This window comes from Rhea pennata, chromosome 6 (genome assembly GCF_028389875.1).
Source record: "Rhea pennata isolate bPtePen1 chromosome 6, bPtePen1.pri, whole genome shotgun sequence".
NCBI lineage: Eukaryota > Metazoa > Chordata > Aves > Rheiformes > Rheidae > Rhea > Rhea pennata.
Window position 1 is genome coordinate 15,155,272 of NC_084668.1, and position 23,246 is coordinate 15,178,517.

At 39.7% G+C, this 23,246-nt stretch overlaps 1 protein-coding gene across 1 annotated transcript in view; it reads left to right on the forward strand.

The window, feature by feature from the left end:
* Window positions 1–23,246, forward strand: part of CNTNAP5 (contactin associated protein family member 5) — a 286,625-nt gene that overhangs the window by 177,500 nt on the left and 85,879 nt on the right. The window contains exon 12 of the mRNA XM_062578339.1: window positions 13,712–13,831. Within this exon, the coding sequence (XP_062434323.1) occupies window positions 13,712–13,831 (120 nt within the window). The remainder of the gene's footprint in view (window positions 1–13,711; window positions 13,832–23,246) is intronic.

Sequence of the window (23,246 nt, forward strand, 5' to 3'; positions counted from 1 at the left end):
GAGCATTGTAGTTGAGCAGCAAGCATGAGGGAGGTACCAGGAACTCAGCTGGTATCTACAGGGCTGGAACATTTAAGGAAACACTTTCTTAGTAAAAATCAGTATGTGATTACGGTCTGATTGCTCTTTGCTGTTATGAGTAAGCATATGCTATCTGAAACAGTGGCAGTACATGAAACATGGCAGCCACTGAAATCTGCAGCAAGGAGGGTCAAGAAGAAGAATAGGTAAGGAAAACTATATGTATATGTGTGTGTAGGTGTATAGTATAAAACAGTAGAGATAGAGCACACTAGAATGCCAATAAAAATAGAGCGTGTTCGTACAACTGAGCAAAAGAGGAAACAATTAGAAAATGAAGATAAAACTTTCTATCCTGTCACTGAAGAAAAGACAGGAAAGGAGCAAGTGCGAGTAACAATTCCAGGAACACTACTATCGCTTCCCCGGTTGTTTGATGAGCACTTACACCACAGATAAGATGAGACTGATGAGAGATGCTTTCTTTCCCCTTTAAGCTAAAAAGCAGAAGAGGAAAAAAAAGGTACTTAGTGGTTTGAAGCTGAGAATATTGGCAACCATACTGCAACTCTGGAGACCTTAATGGTTTGCTAATTAAAGATGAAATCATTTGTGGTGTGGGGTGGGCAGCTTACGGGAGGGACTGTTGAAAGGTCTATTCATAGACAAATGTCTTCCTCGTAGTGAAGACACCTGAACTCTATATTGCAAATACATCGGAAGCTAAGGGACTGACACAGAAATTCTGTTTTATTGTGCTGAGCTGGATGAAGGATGAGAAGAGAATTGCTGAGCTTATAGTTTTGAAAAGAGGGACTACTTTTTGCCCAGTGCTTTTTGTCATTCCAAAAAGCCCCTCTAGAAAACCTCCGAATTGCAGTTCTTGCAGTGCTTGAGGCCATAGCACAATATTTACACTGGCTGATGCTTGGTTCGAAACTGAATGGCCAAGTCAGTTGGCTGGTCTCTCTAGGCTTCAGTTAAGGAAAAGAGAGAGGCTCCTTGCGGAAGGATTAGGGAGGTGAACCTCTAGACTGACATCTACACTGCCCTATTAGCGCAGAGCTGGAGATTCCTTCCTTTGTGTCAGCTTGGTGTGTCCTGTGTCTGGAGCAGACTCGGTCGTTGTCGTGGAAGACGGGTTCACGACAGGTTTTTCCCAACAGGCATTTGCACAGTGTTGCTCATGGCTCCCTCACGCCTGTGGACTTGAGCCTGTGCTCTCATTTGGTTCCTGAAGCCACTGCAGGGAGACTTGCTGTTGCTTAAGGTTTGCTGATGTAAAAACTCCCCAGAAGTTTCCCAGGGAGTTCTGTGTTAAGTCTTTGTGGCAGATCAAGCTGCACACATGTGGTGTAGAGCTATTCAGCTGCTCAGCTGTTCAGCTTATTTGCAAATGCATTATCAACAGCTAATTTGATTCCAGCTAGATTGCGGAGCCAGCTGCACTCTAACCCAAGCAATACTGATAAACAGCAACATTAGCCTGGTGAAATGCTTTTAATGTGCTTGAGATTTACAACGAAACTATTTCAAAGCCGGTGGGTAAATGCAAGCTATTGATAAGAAACCTACAGAACAAGAGACGTTATCGCTTTTAGCTGATAGTAGTTGACGTGCAGGAGTACCTTGTAGCAGGTGAGTGAAAACCTCAGATTTGATTATGGTATAAGTCCAAAATACCCTCAATAAACAGGCAGCTCCTCCAATCATGTTATGCAGTGCAGCTCCATCAAAGTAAAATCTAATTTCTTGAGATTTGAAACATTCTCTCAACGGGTTTTGATTTTTACGATAACACAGAGGCTGACAAGCCTGAAATTGAACTATTACCACTGTAGAGGGGCCATTTCTTTTTATTAAACTGCCCTTTGCACCCCAAAGCCCCACATCTGTGCAGCAGCAGTGGAAAGCTCTAGCTGGCAATCTGCTCACAGCCAAACATAGTGTGAATAGTTTCATTGTCGTTTGTGTTTCTTTTCCTTCTAAGCTGCATCGGTGTTTTTTAATTAATTTATTTTTTTTATTTTACCTTTTTTGTGGGGATGCTTTTAATGGATGGGCACAGTACTGGTTGAACAATGTAAAAAAGGCCCATTCTTTGCCATGTTTTCAGGAGGAGCTGTATCACATGTATCTACAAACCAGAACTAATTGGTTTTAATGTTTTATCAGCTCAGACTGGGAGATTTTACTGTTCTAAGAACTGAGGTAAATTGCTTCTAACTTACTGTCATCATCTGTCATGTGTGAATAATGCACTTTGGGGATACAGAAGCAATCTTATTAGTTTCTTCAAGCATTCATGGACCACGCTGGTTCACACTGTGAGGAACAGGTAATAATATGGACTATTTATATTCCAAAGAGTTTACGGTTAAGTTTGAGGGAAGGGAACAGATAAACTTATGCAGATGATGGAGCACCAGAAAGCAGTAAGAAAGTCTTGATCAGCCTCATACGCAGTGGTTTCAGTCTTCCAGGTATATAATTATTGCTAGGCTTCCTTGTGGGCAAAAAGTCATAAGGTAGAGATTAGAAAGAGAAAGATATTGAATGCTTGCAGGCATGAAGGAATGACATGGGAGAAAGCAATAATGTGCGTGTTTGAAAAACATAAGCCTATGGACAGCGGAGTTTGACATTTCTGACAGGTCAAATGCGCGAGTTATGACAGCTAAACAGAATGGAAATGTGCTATGAAAAGCAGAGATAAATAGTTTGCATTTAGCGTAACACAGGATGAGTAGACAGTGGCAGGACAGAACAGGAAGTTGATAGAAGAGACAACTAGGATAAATTTTGCACAAGCGCATCAGATTGTTATAAGTGGGACAAGGCTGTGGCTGTCATGACTGAAGATGGGAATAGCTGATACTCAAGACTTGAGTGGATGAAGAGAAAAGCACATAGCTCAAGATACATATAAAAAAAATTTGGATCTAGACGTGGCCCCAACATAATCTTCCCAGAGACAGTTGCTTTTCTGCAAAACACATACATCCTACTGCCTACTCAAAATTACTTACGCTTCTGAAACCTCCTTCAAAGGAAAAATAAAAAAAAAAAGAACACAATAAACTCTCCCATCCATTCCCATCCTTCCTTCTCACCATGGCTTTGTTTTTACTCTTCCATCTTCACACTTGCTCTCATAGATTCTGCATACCGAATTCAGATGTGCCAACTACACCCGTTGTCCCATAGTCAACATTTCAGTCTAATAGCAGAGACTGCAGCTACAAGAGGAACTAATATACCATGGTTGTTGACTGGCCTGACAGATGTTTCTAGGTTCTTTATCATGACCAAAGGTTTTAGCTGTTCCCTGAAGATCACTGTGCCAATTAAGCCATCAGAGAAGGCATGGCAATCAGCCTGATCCAAAATGAGGATTCACCACTGAAATGATGGTGAAAGGATCATGTTCCACTGAATAATTGTTCTGTGGCAGACATGTTTCACTCCAAAGTCTCATTTTGTCCTGCTTCTGTTCTCTTCTTTTTCTCTGAACTTAGCTGTAAATACAAAGATAACAGTGCTAAAACTCTCTGGTGTTTTCTGGATTTCAGTAACATACAGGAAGAGACTGAATGTTTTCTAAACTGGTTGTTTCTTTCTTGCACAGCTTGTTGCCTGATGCACAGGTCCATTTCTCTGTTTAGTGCCTACTAATCCTCCTTCACAAGCTGCTGCACATGGAATATTACCACTGCCTTCCAAGCCCCCTCCCCCCACCCCCAATGGGGAAAATGAATTTGAACTTAGTTCCTATTGTGGCAGCTTCCAGTGCAATATACATCTCCTTGTCATCTAGTCACAGCATTGATTAGCAATTCTGTTTTCATTTCTGTACTATCCGTAGCTGCGAAATTCCAGCAGAAGTGCCGATGCCTTGCTGCCATGTGCGCAGGTGGCTGTGCAGCTCAGTGGGGATTGTGGAACTCGTGCTGACTGGCCTCAGGTCCCTGTTCACTCTCCTCAGTCTGGGGAGACTAGGAGTCGTGAAACAACCCTATATGACATTGAGGCAATCGTAGGTGACTTATGTTACAAAATTCCCAAGAATTTTGCTTTCTTGAGTTTCTCAGCCTCAGTTGAGAATAGCATCCAATTTACAGGTATATAGGAAGGTGTGTGAGCTGTATCCTCTGCTGAAATGCTATGGATTCCGTCCCTTGACACTACTATTTGCTTACTGTTACCTGAGCTGATCTGGAGCGAAGACAGTGCTTTGAACATACACTCTTATTTCAAGCCTGTAAAATGCATGGTGTTGCTTTTTGGTTTCTTTAAGTGTGCTTCAGATAGCTTGCATTCACATGGCTTCTTCTGGCTGTTAGGAGATTAGCTCAGCTGAAGCCTTTTAGATAGTTACCTCCCAATTTCTACTGTGCAATGGGCAACCTACAGGCTGGTCCACTGGTTTTTGGAATAGGCTGTCAGAAGTGGGAGAGGATCCTTTATGTAATCCTTGTGTGAGCCATAGGAAAGTAGATAATACTATATTTCTGCCTTCTGTTTTTCTCTTCTAGACAGAAGCACTAATGCTGGTAAACAGCTTAGGAAAAAGGCCTAGACTGGATTCAGTTCATCTATTTTTTGCTATCTGATATTCTGACATCTAATCTAAGATAGTGGTTTCTTTTCTATACATAAAATATATTTAGCAGAGTGAGCGAGCTGTTTTCAGAATGCATAAGATATGGTGTCCATGGTAAATTGATGAAACATCTCTGAAATGTGCTCGTTTCCTTCTGTTGTCTATTAAGGAAGACTCTCTCAACTTACACATGTAATAGACAAGTGGAACTAGAGAAGGATTGTAAGTGTGTTTATATATGTATGTGTGTGTATATATATATATATATATATATATATATGTAAGAATTGTAGGTAACAAAATATTTTTGAGAGTTCTGAGTTTAAAACTTACATATATCTATCTCATGCTATTAATCCTCCTCGTAATTATCATCTGATGGTGAAAGCAATAGATTGGTGTAAAATGGCTGTGAAATACAGACTGTTATACACTTATTGCAAGGTAACTGCTAGTGATCTCCTCTTTCTGTGAGTTATGTTACTCCCTTAGAAAACCTCACTTCTGTATTTATATTATTTTTATATGTGACAGTTTTCAGATGGCCTTTAATCTTGGATATATTTTTTTATTCTGAAGAGCACTGAACATTGATGTAAAAAGTGATGAGGAGTATAAAAAGAAATGGTTTCATTTTTCGTGTTTGAGGGATGTCAGTATATCCCAAAGCTTTGTGAGGTGATAATTAACAGAATGTAATTTAATGTTGCATATTAGCTTTGGTATGTGAACAATCTTGAACATACAGGCATGTGTCTTATTAGCCTAGGTAATTGCTAGAGGAAACATCCATACAGTAATGGAAATGTCATATAGTCATTGACATAAACTTAACATAACTTCAGGCTTTGAAAATATACTTTTAATATTAATATGCTTACTGCGTGCATCATTTTTGATCCAAAAAGCTTAATATAGCTTAATCTAGATCTTCAGTTGTACTGGAGTTGCATCTAAAAAAGACAGCCATGAATTTGGTAATTCTTCTGTGTTCCAAGACAGGGTGATGTGTCAACAATTTGATGACCAGGCTCGTGAGGTTCGAAGAGTTTAAATCTGCAAGTTATCCAAGAGTGAATCTGGTCATGTAACTTGCATGACCCAAACAGTCAGTATTCCTGTCAGAGATTCTTAGAACAGAATTTTCCGTGTTATGTTTACAATTTTGAATTCTTTAATTAAGTAATGCATGTGTTTATTATTCATATCAAGCCTTGAGTGCTGTACTTGTTGTTCCTGCATATTTTTATTCGCAACATGCTTTTGGCATATAAATTTTCATCATTTGTTTTGTGTTAAGTTACTATCGTATTAATACTTTCCCTTCAGTTTTTATATACATAAATTGTATGTCTTTTTTTTTTTTTTTTTATTTTATTTTTTTTTTTTTTTAAGAAAGTCTTATATTTGCCTGTCTTTTGTAAGTAATACATAAGATATTCCTCTTTGGGACATCACTGCAGACCAGAATATGCAGGACGCTGACTCGATACCAGTTCTCCCATGTCCCCTTTCCCTTCAGCCTTGCTTTTAGCAGTTCAGGTCTCTCTGACCGCTGTCTCGCAGCAGCAAGACTTGCGTGTCACCCAAGACCACTGTGGCCGAGTGACTGACACGGCCGTCTTCAAACTCCACGGGGAATCGACAGCAGAGCCCGGGCTGACGTGACCTTTTGTCCCAGGGGCTTGGTCTGAATTGTAGGAAATTGTGTAATCCCCACGTGTAATAGAAGGATCCCTGCGGAACAGCCACTTCTATGACATTGTGGTAAAAGTCATTTTAAAGCTATCTGTGGAAATAACACATTCTTTATCGGATGAGTAAATACATATTTTAAAAAGGGAAAATAAGCCATCTGTCATCCAGGCGCATCACAGCAGAGACTGCATTAGTCTGTCAACAGCAGAGATGTCAAAATCCAGTTTTTGAGAGTTTTCACTTTCTGACATTTAACGAGACAATTGCATTGTAAGGGTGAGACTGACAGTCGTTCCCAGGGTTCGTTGCCTCTACTGTTCCCTCCGCTGCTGAAGCGAGAGGCGAGCAGAAACCTCCCCTTGCATATTGTTTTGTTTGTTATTTAGAAGGGTACGTGACTCACCGCTCATTACTCCGAGCCTGTAAGAGCAAACCTGTCTGGCCGAAGGTAAGCAAGCAGAGGGTGAAATAGCCGGCTCTGATGTGCCTCCCAGGAGCGCTGAGCGCTTCGGTGGGAGTGCTTAATTCAGTCCGCGACCGGTTTAGCACTTACGCAGCTCTACTCGCCCGAGGTCAGTCTGGACATGGCTGCAGATTCAGAAACAGGATTGGCCTTTCTGCTCTAAATCAGATTTTCATCTTAGAATATGCTAATAATTATTATTGTTCTAAGGATTCTTATTACTCTTTGCATCTAAGATGCTAGTAAGCAATCTGGTGAATCCAGAAGGGGATCTGGCAGGATGTATTTTGCTTACGATTTTTCATGAGCGTGCCACCGTTAGATGTGTGTGAAAGCAATATTTATCTATGTGATACGTTTTACCTGTCAGCGCATCCCAATGAAATAAAGAATTACAATTCTTTAGGCCTCTCTAATGTATTATATCTGTTATATCACCATAAAACGTTATCTCCCTCAGAGTAATTGAAAATTATAGCTACTTTTTGTCATATTATGAGAATCCAATCAAGATAGCAATAATACTGCAGGATTCATTTTGATAATTATAACTGATGCAGCTCGAATTCTGAATCACCATATCTGAGCATTTGTAATGAAATGTTTGTGATCAGTTTCCAAAGTAATTAGGAAATAAATATTGGCAATTTTAAGGTTTGCTTTTTATTATTTAATTTTTGGAAGAAGATCATGCTGGTGTCCATAATATTTGACACGGACACTCCTCTGATAAATATTAAACAAATTGCTTGTGATTTGGAATTCATCTTCCTTTTGGTTGTCTGTATCAGTTACATACTGCTGGGTGGAGGAGAGATCGGTCTACCTTGCTGTTTCTCCCAGTAAAACTGAAGTCTGGGCATCACTGTAACCTTTGCAGCAAGTCCAACACCTAGCACTACCTTAAATACAGGTAGCAAAAGAGTTTTAACAGGTGAATGACAAATTTGCACAAAGAAAGGAGGCTTTAAATCTGTTGATGCCGTGGTATTGTTTGTGGAAGTTAAAGTCTTCGATCAAGAAACAGACTTTTTAGCCAAAATAGAATCAGAGGTGGAAAATAAATTTTAAGTGGTATGAGAGAGTGTTTTTATAAATTAGGAGTGTGGAGGGAGAGGGGACAAAGCTGTTCAGCTCGCCTAAGTTGTTTTTAGTACTTAAGACCTCACTGCCAGGGAGCTCAATGATAAAACAGTAAGTGTGTGTTTAGTGAAGGGTATCGTGGAAACTGCAGATGAGCTGGGTACAGCAGAAGTAAGATTGGAATATCAGTATAGTAACAGGTAGTTAGAAAAGCTGAATAAAAAGATATTCTATTGGAAATAATGGAGGTTTGACCTTGTCCCGCAAACCTGTATGTACGTGCTCAATCATGTGCTTGATCTTCTAGCTTTTAGACTGTAATTGAAAACAGTTGGGCTAACAGGTTCCAGATACTTCAGAGTTTGGCTGAACAGAGATAGAATTGCTCATATTTAAAAGCAGTTGGGCTCTCACAGCTTGTTGAATCAAGGCTGAAGTTTCAATTGCAGAGCCAAACTAAAGAGGAACCTGCAGCCCTGTCAGATTTGATTGCTAGGAGTGCAGAAAGCCTACTGCGTATGCGCTGCCTGAACCAGCAATAAGGGCTTGACGCAAAAATTAGAAAATGAAATTACGTAGCTCATTTCAAAGGTCAAAGTAGGTTATTATAATGATATTAAAATTTCTTAATGCCTTTCTGTCACTGAAGTCTAAATCATAACTGTGTGGCTTGGACCTTGATTAATCAAAGCGTATCACTTTTGCTGGTGTGCTTTTGTCCTCATAAGTAGGAAAGATTTGTGTGTGGACTTGAAGTTGAAAATATGGGATACAAATGTTTGAGTTCAGAATCAGAACCACAGCTTTGATGACTGGCTTACAAATCTTTATATCTTCCCTGGAGAAGTAAGAGATCATTTAGAGTTGGTCTGACTGGGGGAAAAATGTTTATTTTGTAAATGCTGAGAAAAGTTTGACAAACCTTTTTTTTTTTTTTTTTTTTTTTTTTTTTTTAAGTACCTGGAAAGATGAGAGGAGAGAACTAAAGGAAAAGATGACCATTTTGTTCAGTGAATAGGACAGAGTTCAAAATGAATGCTCGTGTGGAATATTGAGTTGTTGAGCCAGTTTAACTGGAGATGCACAAGACAGAAAGATACTTGAAGGAGAAATGTGGGTATGTGTATTTCACAGAGGATTAGAAGGGATCAAGAAACGGATCATTTTGACCTCTGTCAGTATTGTGCATGTCTGAGTGCCATCAGCCTGGCTCATCCCAGTGGATAGGCAAGAGCACACACAGCTCTGAGGGAAACGAACAGCTCTTGAACTGAAGAACAGGGCTCTCAGGCTGCATCGGTTTAAGTAGCTGGAGTCTGGGAGAGCTTTAAATATCTTCATGAAATGCAGCAGTAGCCTTTAAAAATTTTCTGAAAGACCACTGTCTTATTTTAGCTGCAAAAATGTCAGTATGGTGTCCGATGTTATTGTTTATAAGTGATTCTGCAAAAAAAAAAAAAAAAAAAAAAGCAATAAAAGACATCCAATCCTTCTATGATTAAGTAAAATAGATACTTTTGATATCCAGTTTCTCTTACTGGGACCTGTGAGTCAAGCTGTTTCTTTTTTTTTTGTTGTTGTTGTTTGTTTTCCTGGAATAGTCACCACTATCAGCAAGAGCTGATAGCCAAATTCTGCTCCCGCAACTTCTTTCGTGCTTCGGTTTCTGCCATATGCTGCAATTACCTTAGTGCATTTACCATCCATACCTGATGGTGAGCTCCAAGCCACGCTTGTGGGGGGACAGCAGGAGTTTGGGCATGCTGCTGACACCTCTTCCGACTGAGTGTTAGTGTAACGGGAGGGCTTGAAGCGAACACCTTCTGCCTGCAGACCGCTGGCGCAGCAGTGCTGTTGCTGCAATAGAACAGGTCGTTTGCAAAAGGAAACACGGCGGGGCTGGAAGCTGCCGTTCCACGAGGACCCCAAGGCTGGGTGCAACGGGCTCCCAGCAGGGCTTCGAGTGGTTGCTCTGCAGCTCTGTGCCATTTCCAGCCCTGTGTGCGTGGCTTAATTGACAAGTGCCATTCCTCAGACTGGAGCATCCAGCTTGTTCTCCCCATGTTTCACAAGCCAAAAAGGGAAAGACAAACAAGTCAGCCCAAAGAAAAAAAAAATCAGGGGTGAACCAAAATGTCACAGTGATTTTCAGTGGTTGTGGCCAAGTGAAGCAAATGTCATTGCAAAGTGACAATTTTGTATTCGGTGGCTGATATGAGTTAAAAGTGGCCCCCAGAAATGTGGGAGGGGTCGAATAAGAAGAGTCTCTTTGCTTCTTCGAAACAAATGACAACTTTTAAAAGCTTCTGTTTTGAAAAAGTGCTAGATTAAACATTTTAATGAGAAAACAAGCTTTCAATGAGTCTATGAAGGACATTATTTCAGGAAGTTTTGATCTCATTTTGGTGAATATTTTAAAATTTGAAAACAAACTTGAGGCAGTGAAAGTTTAAATGCTATTAAAGTGCTTCATAAAAGAGGTACTATAAAATCACTGTTTTTTAAATTTAGAAATAATACTGGAAAATTATTGACAAGTTCTACTCTGAAGAAACTCGGATGAGTAGCTCTCCCTCTTCATTAAAAAGGTATAATTACTGCAAACATTGTTTAGCAGTAAAATGTCAGCATTTGCCAACAGTTCCATAATTAAAATTGTTGCTTGCTTTTGGAAAGTGAGGGCCTATTACAGGCATAAATGATTGGTGACTCTTTGATGACAACTACAATAGTGATTTCCTACTGTTCCCCAAGTGATTGCATCTCCATCTCCATTGGAGAAGCTTGGCACAAAATAGCACATAATTTTGAATGCAGTTTTCAAAGTTAAGGCTCTGGGGTCTTACCAGTCACAGCTGTTTGTCTGGTTTTTGCTTTTGTATGATATTTATGATTGTATAAAGGAGAGAATGACTACAAAGAGATTTTATTTTTCGTTCAACCATAAAGGCAACTTCAAGTTGTTGTAATTGGAGTAACAGAGCTTTTGTTCAGGAAATAGAATTGGATAATTTTAGTCTGAAACAAGCAATAAACTCAGCCTGCAAAAAAGTTGGGCAGACCTTAGAGGGGATGGTGTGCCTGAAATGTCTGTGAGGGGGTCTGCCAGTGCCTAAAAATAAAAATAAAAAAATACATTTTGTACAGGAAAAAAAAAAAAAAAAAAAAAGGAGCTGTTGCCCATCCAGTCAAGAAGTGTTCAGTATCAAATGCTTAAGGTATGGGCTTATGAGACTTTCACTGTGCAGTTACAAAGTAAACTGCCCACCAAAATGGCTTTTCTCAAAGTCATGATAGTTAGAATATGTTTTATGTACTAGAGTTTGAGGTTTATAGCCTTTTTCCACTTCTTCTGTTACTGCCTCATATTTACTGCTGTAATTCTCATATGACCAAAAGGAAAACGTCAGGATGGATCTTCTTCTTGCAGATATAACTGTAGTTTCACTGGAACTTGTGCAGCTTTTCAGATTTATATGAGTTGAGCACCTCTGGCTGAATTCTAGCCCTAGAGAGCTTATTTTTTCCAAAGATGCAGTGACAAAGGGGCCATCTAAGGATGAACAGAATGTCTCTGTTTGCAACCGCCTGTGTTATTAATGACTGAATCTTCACATCTTTCCTCATTAATTTAAAGAAAGAATATCTGGGCTTCAGCCAAAGTGACAGTCAAAGAGAAGCAAAAACACTTAAGAAGAAAAAGAAAATGTGATGAAGAATGAGTTTCTGGATGTCCCAGTCCACTGATACAACATTAGTTTTATGTTTGTCCCTTGCACTACTTTTTGTCTGCAAAAATACTCAGCAACAAATTCAGGGAAGGCAATTGGCATGGTCCCTAATGAGACATGATAAAGGGTCTTGTAGTGATGATGGCAGCAAACTTACTAAGTGAACTGCAGTTTGAGAACTTTGTGAATTGATCCTTGATTGCTTGCTTAATTGCTTGTTACTGTCTCTCTTCTGACCCTCCATATCCCCATTGCCTTTGTCAGCACTTCAGTGGCTTAGGCACTCCCTGTAGCCCCTTGAATCATGAATATTGGAAGAACAGGTTCTGGTTTGGGGATTTTGTTGTATTTGTATTTAGTTTGTACACTTGGCTAGCTGTCAGAGAGGGAATTCACAGATGATCTAGACTCTACAGCTCATTTTATGCCAGGCTAATGAGTGTCAGGAAGAGGAGCTCTTAATTTTGTTTATTAGAGGGTGGATTCTAGATAAAGCACGATCTGACCAGGTGCTGAGGACGACAGTTAAGCAGCTTCTTAACTCTGGTAAGTGTAATGCTGGGCGTATTTAGCACTTAGAAATGCTCTGTCTGCAACAGATCTCCAGTCAGATAAGGAATGTACAAGGGAAAAGCATACTTCAGCAAGTGGTATAAGTGATGGTTTTGGCAGGACTCCTATTTCATGGCCGCTTTGGGATCAGAGCCCCCAGAACTGTGATTCTATTCTCTTGGCGGAAGTGAAGCCACTTACAGATTTCATCCAAACTGAGTGATTTCATCGAAGATCCATCTCATCACCTTCTTCAGAATAGCAGTCAAACAAGGCTACTTCAGTCTGGCAGCTTGAGCTTTAGGAAACAAGGGCAAAGGAGGAGAGCGAGCACTCACAGGAGCAGGAAGGAGGTGCCATTCCTGCTGGTGCAGAGCTCGTGCTGCATAGAGCGTGCAGGAGAGGCTGAGCATTTCCTGTGAGGAGATGCTCTCCCTGTACTTAGTCTGCAAATCACCTTGAGATCTTTCCAGATGAAAGGTACTAAGAACTTTGCAGCTGTGTCTTCCAAATACCTCTGTCTCATAAGGGAAAAAAAAAAAAGAAGTCTTAATCTATCTGCTAGAGTCTGTCTGTGATTTTTATTAGATGAACAATAATAAACAAGCTGTTATGGATACTAAACTCATCAGTATAATTAGGTAACTGTTAAGATGGAAAAAAATCAATCTTTCTACAATGGGATTTAAGATCACTATTTGTTCAAGATCCATGTTCTGTTACCACACAACTGTTGCTCTGGAGGGTTTTTTCTCTTTGCGCTGTGTGAAGTCAGAGTTACAGTATCTCACCTAGCAACATGACTCAAAACAGGGAAAAAAAAGAAAAGGTGTTGACCTGTGGAGTTTTTTCTCTGCTTGCCCTTGGTAGCATTCTGTGTTTGTTTTATTAACCTCTTGAATTTTCATAAGCATTATCCTTCCATACAAGAATGTTGATAAGTGGAGAGGAAGAGTTGGGTGTATAAAATAGGACTAAAGTGTAAATGTGTCACTGAGACCGCATCTGAGCTTGAGCTTTTTTGCTAGATGGCAATGGCTCATTTTCTTTTGGGTAAAAGACAGTGATAAGGGTTTACAACTGCTTGTTCAACACTATCCTTCAGGGAAGGGGAGAACTGACAAAAATGTGTCTTCTGTGTAGGCAAGACTTAAGCATATGTGCAGGTAGAAAATTAGGCATACATGTGTGTAGGTATGTACATATCTTTGAAATTTAATTGCTTATATGCATATATGGTGCCTGCCTCTAATTGGATGGTGGCATACTTGAAACTTCATATCCATTTACCTCATTCTTTACATATTTTAATCCAAAATAAGGCTAATACCCATATCTGTAAAGCCAGCAGATAGTTAAATTCAAGAAAGTAGTTAAACATATGCCTAATCTTGAGCACGTACTTAGGGCTAACTGCAGTAAGCTATTTTACATGGTAATCAGCAGTAAACCAAAAGCCTATGCTACAATAGTGAAAAAAGCAAATGTTCTTTTGTATACAATGTGTCTGCCTACTCCCTCTCCATATGTGAAAGCAATGTCTTTCTCTCTCTTCTTAAGCTATCTACGAACAGTCGTGTGAAGCTTATCGACACCAAGGGAAGACATCAGGTTTCTTCTACATTGATTCAGATGGAAGTGGACCGCTTGGACCACTCCATGTTTTTTGCAATATAACAGGTAATGATCTAACACTGTCTGTATTGCTTTATGTTGGCTCTAATGTCATTGATGTGTCTTATTGTTATAGTACTAAGAGAACCTCAGAATTGTGGATCTTTTGGTAGTGGGAAAAGGCAGAACACTGGTAGTAACTGAAGTGAGCGTTCAGATCTGAGACAGTACCTTCTGTAGGATCCATGTCAAAGAGATTCACCTTGTCTTGCTGCTAAAAGAGTAACGTTATCATGTGAAGGGCGCTGCTAATGTGTTTTTCACAGTATTCTAACTTCTGTGAGGTGTATTTTTTTCTAAAGATTTAGAAATTCAGAATTCAAATCTTCTCTCCAAACTGAATCATTTCTGTCATATTATAACTGGATGTGGCATTCAGCTGAAATGCTAGAGAAATACATATATTATACTGGACCTGGACTGTGCACTTTCCAGACTAGTATACAACTTCAGCTGAAAGCAGAAGGCCTATTTGTGCTTGATCTTTTGAGACAAAGGTATGCACTGGGAAGAGTTGATAGATATAAGCCCTTAACCAGTATTAAAATAAGAAGGTTGTCTTTACACTAAAGAAAACTGGATTTTTTCCTCTTAATTTGAGGTAATTGTCAGGACACTGTAGGGAAGAGCTGTCCTTGTAACCTCCCTTGACACTTAGCTGGAGCTACATGCCTTGAAACAGGGAGGTTCATGACTGCAGGAGCCTTGTCCATAATTAGGTCAAGAAAATCACTGCCTAATAAAGTGGGAATGGTTACTGAGCTCCCTGCCCTGAGCTAGCTGTAAGCAGCTCTTCCTGTCTGACTAAGCCAGAGCACGTTCACTCATACAAGTGTACTGCCTTTGATGTCCTGGAGAACAGACACCTTCCATCTTCCAGGGTACCAGCATGGAGGAGAAGGTGTGATGCTCTTAGGAGGAGGGACATTAAAGAGAAGAGTATCAGAGTGAAAGCTTGGAGAGATGACCTCTTGGCTTAGACTCTTCAAACTTACAGTTCTGTAGCTTCAAAATAAGAAGTGTTTCGAGTGAAAAATCCCTGTCTGACAAATTCTCCCTTCTGATACATGGGTCTAATTCATATGAAGAGCTGTCATGCAAAGGTGTAAGAAAAGATTATGAGCTAACTTGTATTGTGGGTTGTGAAAGATGGGAAAGCCTGTTTTTGGCTTTTTAATTTGGAAGTGGAAAGGAAGTTTGCTAGACTGTCTCCTCTTTGACATCTTTTGCTTCCTCTGGCCAGGTACTGATGAAAGAGTATGTTGTTACCTCTTCTGAATTGCTAATTTTGGTTGAATTTATTTGCCACATATTCCCTCCGTACTCAATCCTGAAAACAAAGGACGCAAGATATTTATATTTTTTCCTTAATCTCCTTGTACTTAAAGTGATTCAAATTAAATTTTCATTTTGACTTAATTAGGCAATCATTATGTTAATTAAATGCACAGCAGTTAATTATTAAGTATGTTTTTTATTCAAGTATAACAAATATTTAATAAGATGTATCTCCTTTACTGTTGTTGAATCTCATAAGAATTGAAATAGAGTTTTACCTTTCTGTATGAATATCCTTCCTTGATCTCCAGTATGGGAAATGTGCTCATTTTTATTATTTATCGTATAAATATGTGTGATCAAAACATTGTCAGTGCTTTTTATCTCTGCTGAAGAAGTGGGATTTTTGACAAGATGCAGGAAGCATTGCCTTTCCTCATATAAGTTTTATTTGGCAGAAATCCAAAAGGCATATACCTGATCTTCACTCTATCTGTAATGTGTTTGTTGTTGAGATTCTTATTTTATTTTTGGTTACTAGAAAAGTGAGGATGGGAAAAATTGACAGGACCTCCTAGCCTTGAAAAGCTTTCTGGTTTTGGATATCTCATTTAGGGTGGAGGAGGTTATTTGTTATAGACATCCCTACTATTCCCGTTGTATAAGGATGACTGAGATACAGAAAGAAATTACTATTTTATAGTTATTCAGGGAATTTGAGGTACAGTTGGTTAATACTTGTGTATCATCTGAATTTGGTTTGGGGACTGTAATCACAAGAGCTTCTTTTCTCTCTGTGAATATATCTTCTCATTATACTTGTAATAATTGAATAATTACAGTAGTAAATTAATTGCAAAGTATTGGGGAAAATAGTTCTTTACATTCATGAAGATGGATTTTGAACTTGTTCTTTTCAGATGAGAATTCTGCATAGTTTTCTGAAAATATCTTAAGGGAAGTCAAAAAAGTATATGATGTTATGTTATGGAAGGAACAGAGAAAAAACAGACAACCTTATTGTGCAATGGCATAAATCCATAGCATACCTACTGTAAATGTCACATCCTGTCCTTGTCTCCTGAGGAAGGAAGAGGTAAAACTAGAATAAGTCTGTAGGAAGGCAGCATTGCTGATAGGAAGTGCAGACAGCTTCCGTTCATGGACAGAGTAAACAGATTAAAGAGGTGGCTAAGGGGAACTGTCGTGGGAACGCATGGAAATCCTAAGTGGCACAGAGAAAACAAATAGAGATTGATTCTTGTTCACAGTATAGGAGGTAAGGGACAATTGAATTACTGAACAGCAGAATTTTGTTGTTTGTTTTTTGTCCTCTTGATGTAGTGCATAATTCAAACTTATTGGCTCAGGACATCGTGGAGGCCAATGTATCAGCAGAGTGAAAAACGGACTAGGAAAAAAAATAAATAAAATAAAACCTTGTTTGATAGGCTCAGAAGGCACTTCTAAGTGCAGAGGCTTGAATGCAGCACCCAGCTCTGTAGCTGTGAGCTGCAAAATAGGAGCAAGCTCCAAGGCAACATTTTGCCGTCCCTCGCTTCCCCAACTACCTGTTCTTTCTCTAAGATAGAGATTGGCTCCTAAGCTAAATGAAGCTTTGGTTGTACTCAGGCTGGCAGTTCTTATCTTTTTATGGAGTTCAAGAAGAGGTCACCTCTTTATGCCCTAAACACGTAGAGACTGAAGAATTTAGATGTGGAATAGAAAATTTGGAAATGACTCATTTAGTGCTTTAAAAGTAGAGGTGCAATGAGCTCATGACTTCTGGGAATTGCAGTACCTTGCATCTATGAAAGATGAATTCAAAGAAGAAATCATCATCAGCAATAAGCAGCATCATTGCATTTAGAGAACAGTGTTATTCCTTAATGTTCACTTGTATTTAAAGCTGTTTATAGTTTTTATCTGTTTAATTGAACAGATAGGGCTCTTGTCTATAGTCAGTTATTAACCAGGGCAGATTAACAACTGCTTTCCCAAACATTAGTGTCTGGTAATAGGCATCCCATATGTGAGATGGATATGGAGAAATGTCAACATTGCAAGATAATTTATTTTCTCTATAATCCCCGTGATTTCTTTGCAGCCTGTCAACTTTAATGGCCCAGTGCTGAACTGAAATTATGAAGAAAGCACAGAACTGTGGGTGTGTGAGAGGGAGAGAGGAATAAGGGAAAGGGAATTTTGAAAGGGAAAGAGACCAAAAATGAGAGAAATATGAAGTCAGTTTTCAATATGGCAAGACATTTAACAGTAGTATTTCACAGGATATTTGCTGGAACTAGAGTGGATAAATACATTTATTCATTAACTGAAGAAGTGACTGAAAAGGCAAGGTGACAAAACCTGTGGATGGCATACTATTACTGAAGTTGATCAAGAGTAGAGAGGCGTATGTGAGGTACTAGAGGAGGCCTTGCCTCAAAGGTGATTATTTCTAGTAATCCTGTAATAAGGGTTTGAAAAGGGAAGTAGTAGGGAACAATAAAGTACCTAATTAGGTACTTTAATATTAGTACTAATATAAAATTAGGTACCTAATTAGAAAGATATCTGTGCACATAGAAGCTAAAAATAAACAAATCATGGCTATGTAGATTAGGATGGGCCCCACTGACAGTGGTCGTGTTCAGATATTCTCGTTTACGTTTTCTTACAATAGAACTAAGGAGACAGTTCAATGATGATGATGACAACAGACTCAAAACTAGTAGGAAAAAACCCAGCGCCTTATTAACATGAGGTTTTCATCACCTTACACATACCCATTAAACACAAAGCAAAGTAATGTTCACAGAGAAATTTGTCAGTTATAAATAATAGACAATAAATATGGGAAGGAGGGCAGAGAAGCAAGTATTTGTGCCCAATCCATGAGTAGATTAAGAAGAACAATAAACTATACAAGAGCTGTCGCGAGGATTTGCGTAGGTCCCTGAAGGGATTATTGATTTGAGATAGTTACGTTCAGCGCTGTGGAAACACATCTGACCTGTTTCTAGGGCCAGCTGCGTGGAAGCAGCCTGAAATGGGAGCAATCTCTGTTTGCCTTATCTGGCTTCTTCCATCATCCATGCGGCTCTTGACCCACATCTTCTTGCATGAGGTACATAGAGGATATATCCTGTCACGTTTCAGAGCAATAAAAAACAATCAGGACTGAGAAGAAATTTTCTCTGTGAGCTACCTGTTTGATAATTAGCCCAATTGAATTAATCTGCACTTGCCACTGAAGTGGCTGATAACAATCAATATCAGAAGATGGCTAATGGACCGTCTGAAACTCTGCATTGCCAGTCCTTATATTCTTGTGAGGCTTATTTTTTTTTCCCTCTTCTTGCTTAGAAGTCTATTCATCTGTCCTGAGCACTACATGGACACTAGTACTGATATTCTCTAGTACAGTGTCTGTACACATGTAGTCTACCTCCATGCACTTGCTTTGCTTCCCTACAATGAAAAATGTTTATAATGACCTCTCATCACCTCCCCAGCATCAATTTTAACCCTGCTATCTGAAAAGTATTCTTACAATACACTAAGTAATTCTGCTGCCTAACTGCATCTTTACTGATGCAGTTTTACTGTATGGAGACCCTTGGCCATCAAATCAATAATGCTTAGAAGCTGCTATGACAAGATTAATGCTTAATTTTGTCTTGCCCTGGTATTTATCCATTCCTCCAAAGGTGTTTTTTTACTTCCTAGCTCTTGCTACTAGTCTAGTCTGTTTTTGAAACTACCATAATGAAAAACCTCATTAATGAAACATATTTTTCCTTGTTGCAGGTCATCTCTGTTTTTGCAGTCTCCTGTCAAAATGCAAATACTGCCTTATTTTTCTGATGCAGGAGAAGTAAAGCTTTATTTTCTCTGTCTCCGAATACTGTATAAAAATTGTGTTTAAATCACAAGTATAATAGGGGATTCTAACAAGAGCAGAAGGAGATTGCCAACCAAAGTGATATGTGCAATTTCTTTATCAAATTGCCTTTAGCCTTTTTTCTTCAGTCAGCTAATAAAGTTCAAGACTTTTATTGCTGCATAGAGTACATATCCAATGGCATGTTAATAGTCAGGGCTGAATTCAGGAGGATACAAGTTTTACATGTATGCTTAAATATTTAAATAATTAAATGTCTGAATAGCCCCACTTGCAGTAGGATTTTTGGTCAGCTATTTAAGGCAAATATTGTAGCAACTCAGTTTGACTGATTGAGAATATTAAGAGATGGTCTACTGCAAAGCAGAGCTGACCAGGCTTCAGTCCCCATCCACAGCAGGATTCCCCACTGATGCTCACAACATAATCATCGAACTCGTGGTTTTACTCTCCCTGCCATCCATCTTCCCTCCCCCCCCTCCCTTTTTTTTGTTCTGTCAGAAATCTCAGTTCTTCAGTTTATATAACTTACTAATCTATTTTTCCATAAGAAATAATCACCTCTTTTTACTTTTTATGGCAGTTAGAGTAACAAAAAAGTTGCCTTGCGATTTAACCCGTTACATTTCCTGTGGACTTGTCAGACTCGCAGGGAAAGGATGGCTGACATCAGTTAGGCTAAAGCAATAGCAGAAAGGAGGAGCAGGAGATGTCCTGCACTCTGATTTTATTACTTGTGTCTACACTACGTTGCTGCAGGACAAGAGCTTATGTGGTGAAACTCCTTTGGGTTCTCAAAGCAAGCCAGATTAGATTTCATGGCTTTGAACTTTTCAGGAAGTTTTTGGAGTGCCTGATTTTTTTATGAATTTACTTTTCAGCTTACTGTCTGTAATTTTGGTTGACTTTATCATTGGGGAAAAACAATGAATGGGGATCTTTTGGTAATTATTTAGCACTGCTTAGATTAAAGACATGCCATAAAGATTTGCAATTTATCCTCTCAAACACTGTGGCTCTCCTGGTACGCTCCAGTTCTGACAATTTATATGTTTCTGTTTTGAATTTTCATTAAATATTCCAGAACTTTATAAAATGAAAAGCACCATTTAATGTTTGTATCATGTCAAAGGCATTGAGCTGTCGGGAGCTGTGTTGCAGCTTTCAGCAAGCTCTGCCCGGTGAAATCGCTGTTTCCGATGAGCGTTACAGGAGAAGTCATGCAGGCTGCCTTTGCTGTCACACGTGCAAGAGGCCTCCACCAAAGCTGCAGAATATGAAACTGTAACAGATGTTTTCCTCTAACTTTTGCCTCTAATCAAGAGTTACTGCAACGTAGTCACTCTCCTCCCACATTCATGGTGCTCAGCAGTGAGTGGTAAGGTGTGGTTCTGTTAAAATCACTCCAGCTGTCTCAGTTACCAGGGTGGGATGCAGCTACCTAAGAGGCAGGTGTCTGGCACCATGTCAGAAACTTTCAGCCATCCTACCGGGCCTCCTACCACCCCCCCCAGAAGGATGCATGGTCCTGTGGGCTCCATTTTTTCTCTACCAGGCTTGCACAGGGGTCTGAGCTATTGGAAGGCATCAAAAACAGACATCTGGCAGAAGATGCAGGCATTTAGGCTATCACATCTCACCTTAGAGAAGGAAGCGTGCATGAAAAAGGACTGAACTGTTGTCACCAGCATGGAGAGTGTGGTTGCAAAGGAGAAATATCTGTTTTGCAGTAGGAAGAAGTTTAGTGGTGACCTCTTCAGTTTTTGGAGAGGAGTATTTCTTCCTGCCAGTAGACATTCTACATTACAGAAAATGTGAGAATGGATGATACTAAGCAGGAGCCTGGCAGCATGATGGTTTGCTACCTCTGGGCTCCAGCACAGCATTCAAAGATGAGAGTGTAAGTGATCACAGTAGAGAGATCTTGCTCAGAGCGAGCAGAGCAACCCAGCAGCCCATCCTGGCCATTCTGCTGACGAGGACATCTCGAACCTGCGGCTGATGGTGAGGAAACTTCGTGTCCAGAGCACAGTTGGAGCTGGAAGAACAGCTCTTTCCTCCATCCCGGGTCTCCAGCAGTGTTGGCTGCCTCTTTGCAAGACCGGTGCCTTCCTGGCAATGCCAGGAGGGGTTGGTACTGTCTGTATGTCCCTGGGGAACATACCTCTGCAGGCACGAGCCTGTCGGGGAGGTGGCTCCATGCAGGGCTTGGTGGGGGACGGGAGCCCACGTAGGATTGTTTCCATGGAAATGCATTGCAGCTCTCAGACGCCTGCTTGAAGTATCAACAGATGAATCATAATCTAGGAGGAGGCTGATGAGCACAAAGAAAGCTGCAAAAGCACATAGCGCTGGGTCAGCAAGCAAAAAAGAAAGCGGGAGGTAGTAAAGAAGATGAGTAGGTTAAATACCAAATGCAGAAAACACCTCCTTGGAATTGGTGAATTGTTCACTTCTAAGAAATTGTCTTTTCATCCTAGTTTAGGAGTATAACAGTGGCTGGATTAAACTGCCACTGCAGTTTAGAACAATACAGCATTAAGGGGCTAGAGTCTCTTTTGGGTTCTTACTACTCCTGTAGTTACAGGTACAGCTTTCAGGACTGTAGTTGGCATTCAGTGTAGAGCACCATGAAACAAATGTATCATATGAGCTCTCGAAGCAATTTTTCTCTCTCTCATGTAGCATTTACCGTATGTTTGGCTGGTTGGCAATTTAATCAGTCTGAATAATCTTGTTTTGTGACAAACCTCCTAAATCACAAAGGAGTGATGCAGTTTGTATGGGTGAAATGTGCTCCACAGAGATATTTCAAGTTGAAGAATAAAAATGAGAATTAGACAATATAGAACTCATTGAAAGCCAGTTTTCCAGCTGCTCTAATTTCCCACAATTTAATTTGTGTGCCGTCAAAAGCAACTTGGAGGCTTCCAGCAAGATGTTAGAAGTATGGGTGAGGCTAAAGAGAAGGTCTGAAATGTGCTGAATGCGTTGCAGTCCCATGCTGTAAAAACATCTCCTAGGACCAAATACAGGCAGCATAATACCCTGGTAAATTGGGCCATTAAATAAAACTGTGAAGTCATAAAGCTGTAGCATTACCCTGAAATTAAAGCATTGTCACCTTTGAGTTATGAAACAATTTAACAAGCATTTAGGAAATCTGCTTCTCAAGGCTGCATTTAAGTATTTTAAGTTACATAGTAGAAGATGTGGCTACACTCTCCCAATGGGTTTTAAGTGACTTTCAGCTTGTGTGTGATTTGAAATTTTACCAAGCTGAGAAAGTAATAAAATAATAAGGTGGAATAATAGAAGGTAAAAATAAACAGTGACCTTTGTCTAGAGAACAGCTTTTTCATTCTCATTGTAAATTCACAAGTTCAGGGAGAGCTCATTAAGTTGAGTAAACAGGGGAAGGAATGTATAACATGGACAAACATAAAAAGATAATGATAACCTTTTTTGTTGAAATAAAGGAAATAGAGCCTTATCTACCTAGTTTACCAGATTCCAGATATCAGAATGACTAGGAGCTACTGACACTCAATTTGATTTGCACCTATATTTGCCAAATATCACCCCCTAAAAATACGATGAAAACAAAAGCAAAAATAAACATTTTTTTAAGAAACATTTCACAGAGTGAAATAGGTACAGTGTTTGTAGCCCGATTTTCAAAGGCATGGACATAATCTTTGCAGAGGTGTGCCAGCACTTTTATATATGCAAGTCAGAGAGCTAAGCTGCAGACAGCTGTTCACTGCTTTCTAACAGGACTGATCTATGTGCATGTCCAGACTGCAGCTGCATGATTGCTGTTGTAGGTCGTGAAGCACTCCTGAAATGCAAGCTCCCAGATTATTGTCCGTAGGCTTCAGAGTACACACCGATTGAGCTATAGGTGGATAACTCCTTGCCCTTGTTCTGAGGCAGGCAGCTTTATTTTGGGAGCAGCCTTAGCTAAAATTTATACAAATGAATTTGTGCAAATAGTAAGAGCTTGTATAGAAACTGTCCGAACAAATAGATAAGAGTTAGAATGACAAACTGTGCAGCCTGCTGGAAATGTGTCACAGTGTGTTTTTTCCTTATACTGCTGGGTGTAAGATGGAGGATACGGTGCTGGAATAAAGCCTAGGAGTTGGCCTAAGTGGTAAGGGTTTGGAGATGAAAAGTTAGGATTATTTTGTGTTGTTTTCTGATCTATGGACGTAGATGGACATGGTCTTGGTTTTC